At 47.5% G+C, this 11,617-nt stretch overlaps 1 protein-coding gene across 1 annotated transcript in view; it reads left to right on the top strand.

Moving 5' to 3' along the window:
- Positions 1-3,047: 3,047 nt before the first annotated feature.
- The window catches only part of CADM3 (cell adhesion molecule 3), an 11,470-nt gene continuing 2,900 nt past the window's right edge, over positions 3,048-11,617 (top strand). The window contains exons 1-7 of the mRNA XM_007445585.1: positions 3,048-3,168; positions 5,222-5,362; positions 5,868-6,020; positions 6,705-6,842; positions 7,225-7,395; positions 9,876-9,966; positions 10,404-10,573. Of these exons, the coding sequence (XP_007445647.1) occupies positions 3,048-3,168; positions 5,222-5,362; positions 5,868-6,020; positions 6,705-6,842; positions 7,225-7,395; positions 9,876-9,966; positions 10,404-10,573 (985 nt within the window). The remainder of the gene's footprint in view (positions 3,169-5,221; positions 5,363-5,867; positions 6,021-6,704; positions 6,843-7,224; positions 7,396-9,875; positions 9,967-10,403; positions 10,574-11,617) is intronic.

The raw sequence follows: 11,617 nt of genomic DNA, 5'->3' as shown, positions 1-11,617 counted from the left end.
TGATGTCACAAACAACTGGCAAGCTCTAAATCCAAAGAACAAGGCTTTCACATTCCATTCCAGGTTATAATTTCTGCCATTTTTCCATGTTTCTGTAAATAACATTATAATCACTCATCTGCACCCAGGGGAGTGGCTCTTCGGAATTTATCATTACAGGTATACAATTTTATAAAAACAGCAAGATAACTTTCAGGCATATTAACAGACAGTTCTCAAGAGGAGACATGAGATCATAAGTACTTTGGAGAATTACAAGGTAAAGTATGACCCCCAGGAGGAAGAAAAAAAACAACCCAGCTACTTCTTAATTAGTTTCTTAAAACACAACAAACCAGAGTGAGTTCCTTGTAAACCTACAGAGACAATACTGTATATCAAGCATATCCCCAATATGCCATTTATTGGAGATTATTTGTTTAGTTATCAGACCCCTCATCTAAACAATTCAGTTTAGTTTGAATGACCGACATCATCATTTCACTTATTCATCCTATTCAGAAAAAAAAAAAAATGCCAGCAAAATGCAGGAGGAGGGGAGGGATGAAAGGAATATAAGGAAGGAGAAAAGCAACTGAGAAGAAGGCAGAAAACAGCACAAATGAAATAAGGAGCAAGAGAATGAAGACTAAACCTATGCTATCTGGACAGAAGACATGCTCTGCCTGAATAAGAATGGACACAGCAGAGTGCCAGTCGTGACTGAATGAATTACCAGAGCCAATTAAATGTACTGAGAGCCCACTCTGGGCTAAGTGCTGAAAATACAAAGATGAATAAGGGAAGGCTCCTTCTCTTCACCAACTCTGAGTTTAGATGAGGAGGCTGATAACTAAACAAGTAAATTGCAATACAATGGACTGAAATGCTACAAGAAACAGAAGCTGTTGAAAAAGCTTTGAGTGCACCACCAGCAGGAGAAAGAGGATCCTTGAGAGGGTGTTACTTGTGTGCCTTTAGGTAAGTCACTGAACCTCTCTAAACCTCATCTCTAAAAAGTGCTTCTATCTAGCTGCCTCTCCCTCAAGGTTGTTTTGACATGAAATAAATTCATGATTGAAAATCCACTCTGCAAACTGAAAGCCCTATGCCAGCATAGGAGATGGCTATTTTATCCATTTGAGCAAAGGTCTATTTAGTGCTTACTTTGCGCACTAGGTACCAATACTGTGGTGTGGGGCACTGACCCCTCTCTGGATTCTCCCTGTCCCTCCACCATTCCAAGCTTTAGCACAACCAGTTTGGCTTCCCACTGTGTGTGGAAGCGCCCACAAACAGACGACCTGCAAAATACCGTTAGACACTCACCATCTTCCGGTTGCCTCCATTCTTGATGTCCACAGAAGGCAGCAGGGCGAGGGCACCCAGGGGGACTCTCTGTTGGATCTGAGCGCCCTTGGCCTCTTCCTGGCCGCCTTTCCTTCTCCCATCCTCTTGCCTCTCTTCACCAACACTTTCCTTGTTCGCTTTCTTGCCTACTTCTACCTGTTACAGATACTCTTTTTTTTTTTCCACTGCTTTACTCCCCCTCCCCCATTTGGGCATTAGCGCTTCTCCTGTTCGGGAACAGAGTCATTTCTCAAACCTCCTGGAGCATGTCTGAGGAACTGTGGAGAGGGGAGGCGTCTCCTTGAAGGCCAGTGAACCTCTGAAGCTATCTTAGAGCCCTGTCCCGAGGCTAGGACTCTTTCTAACACCCTCTCCCTTCCCCCACCCCTCTCCCTTCCCCGGTACTCCCTTCCCTCCCTCCCCCACTCTGTCCTCTCCCTCACCCTTCTTTCCCTTTGATTCTGCAACTCTCTTCCTCGTCCCCTTTCTTCTCGTGGACCCTAAGACCACGTCCCACTTATCTTTTTAGTCTCACACCCCTGCCACCCCGTACCCTCCCCACCTCCCCTACCCATCCTCCTCGGTCCCATCACCCCCCTTCTCGTCCTTTCCTCTCCCACCCCCCCTCCCCCGCTGCCTCTGGAGCGGGCGCGCTGGGACAATTGGCGAAGTTCTGCCTGACTCCAGGCCCGGGACAAGGAGCAGTTCCGGACTCTGCTCAGCAGCCGATGACGTTACTGAATTTTGCGCATGTGATTGGCTACTGACTTTGCAATGGGAGATCCTGTAAAGATTCTCAGGGCCGGTTTCTTTGTCCCTCCGTCTCTCAGGTTGAGTTGGGGAAAATAGGCCATGGAAACTATACAGCACTTCACAAAAGGGTTTAGGGGCTACACCTACTAGGAAGAGAGCCGGTGACTCAAGTCTTGGGCGTGTGTTGTGCCAGATGAGGGAGCAGAGTCAGTGATAGAAAATGGTGAGTGGGGCTGAGAGTGGAGGAGGAAAGCTTGAGAGTCGTAGCACCGGATAGATGGTAACAATCTAGGAAGGCGTGGGGTAACTTTCAACCCCAGCTGTGGTCTGTGTCTTCAGTGCTAAGGGTGTCACCTTGAAACAGAGCTTTGGATTTGGAATCAGGCATTTAATTTCCAGTCTTTGTTCCTCTGTTTGTAGGACTTTGGGCAAGTCACTTCATTGTTTCCTCTCTTCAAGGTAGAAGTGATAATACCAACGTACTTATTTAACTGGTTTATTAAAAGGATTAAATAGGAACGTACTTTTTAATTATTAAACCTGTCATTATTTTAGTAGATAATTTGGTGTAGCAGTAAGAATCCCGGATCAGGAATGAAAAGTCTTTGGTTATCTTTCCTGTTTCTGTATGACCTTCGCCAAGTCACTTTTAACCCTAGTGGGCGTCAGCGTCCTCACCTGTGAACTGGGAGAACTGGACCAGATGACCTCTAAGATCTCTGTTGGCTCTAACATTATGTGATTGACTGCCAAAGCTTAGCATCCTCCTTTAATTCACCCCTTCGGAGGAAGACTTCACTTCCTTTTTCAGGACTTGAGTTAATCTCCCCCTTTTGTGAGAAAGCCACCTTCTCTTAGGTACCCTGGTGAACCTGCTTTTCACAGGGGCCAGTCCTCTCCCCTATCCTCAACAATGAAAGTACAGATCCCAAACGGTAGCAGCTTACATGTAGGGCTCATCCTTCATGGAGACTCTCTCCCCAGGCTACTGGCAAGAGCAGAATTTGGAGCTGGGGACTCTGGCTCCACTCGAAGAGGCCATGAGCTCCACAGTCTGGAGCAGCCCTGACATGCTGGCCAGTCAAGGTGAGAATCCAGGCCCCCTCATCTCAATGTCCCGCAGTTCCCTCCGCCATCCTCACATCATCCCCCACTCATGTTGCCTCCACCCTGTGTTCTCAACTCCACTCATTACCACACAACTCTTCCCCGTCTCCATTTGACATTTTAGTGCTTAGTTCTACACCACCAACTCCTCTGGCACCTACTCCTCCTTCCCTCACTCCGGTACAGGGACCTCTGTATCCCTAACACCTTTTTCCAAAAATAAAATGATTCCAGGAGGAGTGTATTACTCAGAATAAAGAGGTTCTGGAAAGACACAATCAAGATAGAATTCTTCAAAAGGAACAATGGAGGGACAATGGGATTACCAGTCAAAAATCGGCATATGGCTAGCAGTAAATGATAGGTTTCCCAAACCTTTCGTTGAGATATTTAAGGAAGATATCATTTCCACCTTTAGTCAGCCGGCTCAGTCTCTGGCTTGCTAACATTGAAGTCGTAGTTTTGATTCTCAAGTTAGATGATTACCTGAGGCGCATTCCAGTGAAAAGAGCACTGCCTCGAGAGTCAGGATTCTAGTCCTAACTAGAATCACTGATGGGTAGAATGATCTTAAGCAATCACTTCGCCTCCATTGCCTCATTGTCTACATCTGTAAAATGAGGGAATTGGATTCCATGATCCCTAAGATCCCTATCAGTTCTAATTTTTATGATTCTAAACACTAAAACTAGCAGCCAAGCTTTGGGCTCCAATTTGGAGACAGCCACTCAGAAGCGTTGGTGTTTGGTGTCAGCTCTGGCAGGTGCCACCTTCACTCTTCAGGGCCCCTTCTCTGCTAGGAACGCTCATTGAATATTCCTTGGAAATGGAGCTCTGGTGACCAGGAAAGACAGGAATAAGCAGATAGGGCAGGGGTAAGCTTGGTGCCATAGGGAGCATGGGGATTGTTTTAAATTGCTCAATCAGGGAGTGTCGAAAGTACGTTTCTTGGTTTCTGATTCAGAGGTGACAATGCTGGTTAAGTAACTTAGTACCATAGAAGAAATTGTGTGGATGTTTCAGGAATCAGAGCTAGAAAGTGTTATTTTAGCTCTGCAGAGGTCAGTGCCATTGGGTCACAGGAAGTCAGACCTGAAGATGAGGGGATCAATATTAGGAATCAGAATCCATGCTTTGGGGAACATGGGACAACATTGGGTGGAGGAAGCAAGTGTCACACAGACTGAGGGACTCACAGCTAGGCCTGATTAGAAGGCACATTTGGGATTCAAATGACCCATCCTCACGATATCTTACTAGTCCTTCTTTTGTTTAACTTGACTAAGTAGAGAGGGATTAGAAACCATATTTCTATCACATCGAAGGGAAAACTTTAATCCATTATTCTTTAAAATAACGTCAGGATAGTGATTTGGGTTTGTGTGTTGATTTGGGAGGCGGGTAGTACTGATACTGAAAGGAATATGTTAAGGGAGCTGATGGTTGAAGGGAAATTATTGTTGGAGGAATTGAAAAGTCTGTGTGAAAACGTTTTAAGTTCTTTAAAAAGTCTTTTTTGTTTATTTTGCAGTTTTATCAGCTACCTCTTGTGTAAATGAATGTGCAACCCACATTCTTGGGGGTTGGCCTTTTCTTTGCTTTTAGTTTGGGCATTATTACAACCACTTCTGTTCTTGCCCTTATATGCAGGTGGTGGCAGGAAGGTAAAACAGAATGACAGATTCGTATGTGTGTTTTCAAAGGTGAATGGTAGAACTCTATCAGAAAATATACATGGGGAGTGGTATGTGTAGATTTGGGGTGCCTTTATCCCTCTAAATGTTTGTGGCCCTGTCAGTTCATTGAGCAAATATTCAACAAGTGACTGTTCTTCTGTGCATTCAAAGCAAGAGGAAGTAAGGTCTGTCTTCCCCTGCCTCACCCCACCTCTATTCCTTCCCCCATGATGCGTTAAGAGAATACAGAGACATGGGCCTTGGATGGTCTGAATGAGATGAGGTGGACTGTGACCCAGAAATGGGTGGAGGGGCTAGTGCTGTCTTTGGAAACTAACCCAATTCTACTCCTGCAGACAGTCAGCCCTGGACATCTGATGAGACAGTGGTGGCTGGTGGCACCGTGGTGCTCAAGTGCCAAGTCAAAGATCATGAGGATTCATCCCTGCAGTGGTCTAACCCTGCCCAGCAGACTCTCTACTTTGGGGAGAAGAGAGGTAGTGTCCCATGAGTTATCTGCCTCCATGGGAAATGTGGGTTGGGGAAGGGGGCTGCAGAGCTGAGAGGAAATGTCCCTGTAATCCAGAGGCTGAGAAACGTGAAGGGATGCTATTTGGGGAAGCAACAGGCCATGGGCTCCTCAGCTGGTTCCAGAGAAACTTCATAATTACGGCTCTGACCTAGGCCATGCATGGTCTTATAGGGTCCTGGAGTGACTCACCCCAAAGGAGCCCTAAGAGACAGCTGATGTCAGTGTTGCCCCAATGTGGCCCACAAATCCAACCTACTTTTCTGACTATCTCTGAGGCTACTGAGGCCAATGGCCCAGGAAAGTAACTGGATAAACGAAAGACTACTCAAACTCAGGAGCAGTTTTTTTTCTTTCCCCTGCCCCAAACCACACTAGACCCTTTCTTGAAAAAAAAGCTGGCCTGGGATTGGAAGATAAAGATGAAAGTCACCAGTAAAAGCCTTGCTTCCAATTCTCCCAATTTCCCCCAGCCCTTCGGGATAATCGGATTCAGCTGGTTAGATCTACGCCCCATGAGCTCAGCATCAGCATCAGCAACGTGGCCCTGGCAGACGAGGGTGAATACACTTGCTCCATCTTCACTATGCCCGTGAGAACTGCCAAGTCCCTCGTCACCGTGCTCGGTGAGGCTCCCAAACCCCAGTGTCTCCACAGCGTGATTCCTTGCAAACAAATCTCCCTGCGTGGGCCCCTGAAGCAGCCTAGAGCCAAGCAAGTCTCCAAGCATTTTGGGATAGTTCAGCGTGTGTTTCCGTTGCAATGGAATGAAATGCAAAGAGTGCTGGGGTCTAATCTTTTCTCCTTTACTTACTGTTTGCTCTGGGACAAATCTCTTACTCTCCTTGAGCCTGACTTTCCTAACCTGTAACAAAAGGATGGTGGTGTCTGTTCCACTTACCTCCCAAGATTGTGTAAGGGAAACATGAGGAGTAGGTGCAGTGTATGATTATAATTTCCAAGATGAGTACCCCAGTTGTTTGCATGCTCTCATCTTGGTCCTACATTTTAATTTCCTTCTTTGCTCCCCTGAGCCTCACATATATCTGTGGCCACCCAGCTGTGCTTTTGGGTTGTTGGGTCATGTATCATCTCAGGTATGGTAAATCTCCCACCACCATATCTTGTCCTCCTGGGGTGGTCTTTCTCTTATCAAAGAGAAAGATAATTTCTCTAGCCTTCTACCCATCATAAACCAAAATAGAACTCAGATATCCTAACCCTCAGAGAGTCTACCTCGGCAGGGAGAGATGAGGTGTGACCTCAGGGTGCTTGTCTTTCCTATCCCGGCCATCCCCTATCCATGGCAGGAATCCCACAAAAGCCCATAATCACTGGCTACAAGTCATCGTTACGGGAAAAGGATACAACTACCCTAAACTGTCAGTCTTCTGGGAGCAAACCTGCAGCCCAGCTCACCTGGAGGAAGGGTGACCAAGAGCTTCATGGTAAGTTCTTCCTGCTTTGGGGGTGACAGGAGGAGGTGGTGCTGGGACAGCGGGGAGGAGAGAGGGAGTGAGGGGCACATGTCTATATGCCTGTGTATGTGCACATAAGGCATGATATAGAAGAAGAAAGGGGAATGACAGATATTCTGTGTACAGTCGTGTGTGTGTGTGTGTGTGTGTGTGTGTGTGTGTGCGTGCGTGCGCGTGTGTTGGGGACTCCATCCTCCTTGTGTGTACATATCCATTTCACAACTTCCTAAGTCTGCCTGAGTTGAGACGCACCATCTGTATGTCTACAGTGGGGCCCACACAATCTCTGCATGTTAGGGCTCACTCTGTGTCTATGTGTGTGTGCGAGTGTGTGTCTGTTTCTGCTCTCTAGGGGAACCAACCCGAATACAGGAAGATCCCAATGGCAAAACCTTCACCGTGAGCAGCTCAGTCACCTTCCAGGTCACCCGGGAGGATGATGGCGCAGACATTGTGTGCTCTGTGAACCATGAATCTCTAAAGGGAGCTGACAGATCCACTGCTCAACGCATTGAAGTTTTATGTATGTCATGGGCTTGTGAGTGAAGAGGAGCTGGTATGAGATGGGGAACGGGGAAAAGAAACATGTGGGTTACTGTGTATGAAGCACCAGGCACAGATAAGTAAATAGGTTAAAAAAATAAGAAAAGAGTTGCCCAGGGTTAGGCCAAGGGTCAGCAAACTTTTTCTATGAATGGCCCAATAGTCAACGTTTTAGTTTTTGAGGGCCATATGGTCTCTGTCTCAATTACTTAACTCTGCTGTTGCTGCAGGAATGTAGCCATAGATCATATGTAAACAAATGAACATAGCTGTGTTCCAATAAGACTTTATTTACAGAATGTAGCTGGCAGGATTTGGCCCGATAGGTAAATTTACCATCTCCTGGGCTAGGCCAGTGTTATGCATCTAGATTGTAAATTGTAGCAGTAACTGTAGCAAATCGAGAATTAGAAGACAGATTCTAGTCTGCCCTTCACCGCTTACTAGCTGAGTGATGTTAAGGAAATTACCCCACTGAGCTTGATTCTTTATTTGCTAAATGAGAAGATGGACATGGAATCACAAAGGCTTCTTCTTGGTCTAACATACTATGAGTTCAAGAAAAGAGGTGGTAGGAAAACATGCTCTCTCTGGCATCATTATTCCCAGATTTCTCCCTACAGTAGCCCCGCTAGTCTGCCCCAGATCTACGATTTTTCTTGGGATTCTGACCTGAAATGGCCACTGTCAAAATCACTACTCCCAACCTTTCCAAGGATCCTCATCCCTCTATGGAATCTGCCTTGAATATGGGTGGGAAACGACCCACTCACCTGAGGAAATTTACAAATTTTCCAAAAGAACTTTTCTGAGTAGAAAAGTCAAGGGGAGGGCTTCCCTGGTGGCGCAGTGGTTGAGAGTCCGCCTGCCGATGCAGGGGACACGGGTTTATGCTCCAGTCTGGGAAGATCCCACGTGCCACGGAGCGGCTGGGCCCGTGAGCCATGGCCGCTGAGCCTGCGCGTCCGGAACCTGTGCTCCGCAACGGGAGAGGCCACAACAGTGAGAGGCCCGCGTCCCGCAAAAAAAAAAAAAAAAAAGTCAAGGGGAGAAAAATGAAGCAGAAAGGCAGAAGATAATGAGTTATAAAAGAATGTACTTCTTGTCCTAACTTATCTAAAGGCTGGGTGTTTTTCTAAAATAACTCAAACCTTTCATCTCTTCCTTATGGAAGATCCAGGCCTGACTTCAGTGCTCTTTAAATCAGTTGCTAGACCCATTGCCAAAACTTGACCACGAGGTAGGTTTGGGGTGGTGTCACTGTCCGTTTAGCAGACTCTCAATCTGGAAACAGACAACCTGGATTCTAGCCGCAGAGCCACTGCTTACTAGCTATGTCACTTTCACCAAAGCATTCAATCTCGTAGCGGCCTCTTCTTTGGTGAATTTTCATGAGGGTAAATGAAACACTATATAATGAAAGAACTTTGTAAACTTCAAAGTTCTGTATTGCTATAGGTGTTTCTCTGATTACTAGTTCTGAATGTAAAGCCCCTGGCCTTGGTCTCCTTGTCCAGGGCCTGGTCCCTGGCCAGGGCTAAAGAAGGCCCTCCCCTGTCTGAGCCCCAAAGACTCCTCTGTTAGGTACTGGACCATCTGGCAGTTACTCTCCAGGGATCATTTTGGCCCAACTGTGATCAGCAGTCAGTCAACAAATGCTATACTACAGGTGCTGCACTAGAGGCTTCTCTGGCTGTGAGGCCTTGGAACACCCGTTCTCTCACCTGGCCTGATTCTCTTCGTCCCGTTTGATTGGACTGAAACATGTTCATTAACCGGATGTTAAGGTTGGATCTTTCCTTAGGGGAAGCTCGGCCTCTTTATCTGTTGTTCTAAACCGGCATCTGGTTGTATTGTTCTATGCGGCCATCTGGACCCAGCCTCCTAAGCAGCCCTTCGGCATCGGTGGCAGATGCCATCATTCCTTCCCAGAACCCATCTATATTGTGTCAGGGCCTTTTTGCAGCCAAAATATGACCTCCATCTCTTGCTGTTTCAAAGCTCTCACTTCATTTTTGGACCAGCTACTAAAAATGATGTTCTGCATTAAAGCATTGATTCCCGTTTAAGCTCCCTTGCAGAGAGGATGGAGAGGTTGTGAACTCAATCAGTGATCAAATTCAAGTTTATTTGTTCCGTCAGAAATATGTATTAAGTTCCATTTATGTGCTAGGCACAGATGATCCAGTGATCTCCCTTCTCAGCTCTCTGTTAAGACATCCCTTGGGTCCCCTGCAAGGACAGACCTTCCATAATCCTACCTCTGCAAGGTTGCCATATGACTCCCTCACACATCCAACAGCAATAGTGGTCTTTGCTCACAGAGGTTGGGGGGTGGTCTTTGTTCACAGCCTCTTGGGCTCCTAGGCCTTTAGGGGTGGCGGCTGAAATGCATAACTGGATGATTCTGAGATCGAGGTGACCTTGAGTTTCACGTTGACCCCATTTCCTTCTCCACAGACACACCAACAGCGAAGATTAGGCCAGACCCTCTGCATCCCCGCGAGGGCCAGAAGCTGTTGCTCCACTGCGAGGGGCGTGGCAATCCCGCGTAAGGAGATCCATTTCCTGGATTGTAATACACCTCTACAGACTAAGGCTTTGCCTAAAGTCTTCCCATCTCCTTCGTACTGTCTGAGCCTCTCATTTCCCCTGACACTAACAACGCCCATCTTCTGACTGCTTCTCCTGCAAAGCAGCAGAAGTGAGGAGGGGCCGCCCCCTGGCTGAGCCCCTGAGGTTCCTGTAAGGAACCAAGTCACAGTTAGATACAAGCTAGGCAATCTTCCTCGTCCCCAGACTGAACCCCAAGGAATCCCTCTCCGCCTGCCTCTGAGCAGCTCAGTGTCTCTGGCCCCTATAACTGCTCAAACCTTCATCAAACTGTCCTTGACTTCCTTGCTCCCAGGTTTGTTTTGTTTTGTTTTGTCCTTCTTTAGCTCCCTGCCCTACTCTTTTCTGAACCCTTCGATTTCTCTGCCTCAACAGCCCCCAGCAGTACCTATGGGAGAAGGAGGGCAGTGTGCCGCCGCTAAAGATGACCCAGGAGAGCGCCCTGATCTTCCCCTTCCTCAACAAGAGTGACAGCGGCACCTATGGCTGCACAGCCACCAGCAACATGGGCAGCTACAAGGCTTACTACACTCTCAATGTGAACGGTGAGCCCTCCGCAGCTCTCCTCCAGCAAACCCCTTCTCCTCTCCTCTAACATCTGGTACCCCGGTCTTTCCATCTCCTGATAGCATCCCCAGACCGTAGTTGGGAGTGGACTGGTAGGGCAACAGCCCACCACCGGAGGGCCCGAGGACTTAGGCTCTAGGTCCATTTTAGAATGTGGAATAAGGAAAAACCAGTGGAATGGTGGACTTTCATCTGCCTTCGATTAGCAGTGGTGACCCAGGCAACGCCATCCTCCAGCCCCTGCACTCACCTGGCAACAAGAATAAGAATTCTGTGTGTAGAGGCCCCCGAGCCGCTCAAGTGTGAGGGCAGATGCATCTCCCTTTGCAACAGGCTGTCCTCAGAGTTGCTTCTCCCGTGACTAGTACAGGATGCATGCTGCTGCTGTCATCTCCTTTTCTGCAGACCTTGGACACAATATACAGAATCCAGGTGGAAAATAGAGATAAGTTCGTACTATGCTGAGAGATAGTCAGAATCTTTTCTCAGATGCCATATTTTCTAGAGAGACTAGATGATGCTCCTTCTCTGAAGTTCTTCCCAAAGGTGTGACCACACAATCCAGCTTCAGGAGAAATGATAGGCTAGGACAGAGGCCTCTTTATGCAGAGTTGGCAGGAGGTTTTTTGAAGACCCCAACAGCAGTGGGGTCCTGCCAGAAAGCCTTAATAAGACTTTCCTCAGAATAGGGGAAATGCATCGTCAGGGGAACATCAGAGACTCCCTTATGTGAAATGCCCATTAAAGCAGTGTAGGGATAGCAGCCTTGCCTCCCAGGAATAAGAGATCGGAGATCTTGGGACCAAACTGTCTAGATGGGGTGATTCCAACTCCAGGAGCAGACCTCAGCGTGTGGGAGCTGCCTCAGCACAACAAACAAAGCTATTGTAGGGTGCCAGGAGCAAGGACAATGCACTGAGGTCCTGTGTCTGCCCCCAGATCTCTGACGATGATTGGCAGTGAGAGAAAATTCCTGTGCCCTTGCGGTTGGTTTCTTGCTGACCCCCAACCCCACCCCCCCC

The sequence above is a fragment of the Lipotes vexillifer genome, unplaced genomic scaffold (assembly GCF_000442215.2).
Source record: "Lipotes vexillifer unplaced genomic scaffold, Lipotes_vexillifer_v1.1 scaffold1927, whole genome shotgun sequence".
Lineage (NCBI taxonomy): Eukaryota > Metazoa > Chordata > Mammalia > Artiodactyla > Lipotidae > Lipotes > Lipotes vexillifer.
This window is presented reverse-complemented; position numbering and strand designations above follow the sequence as displayed.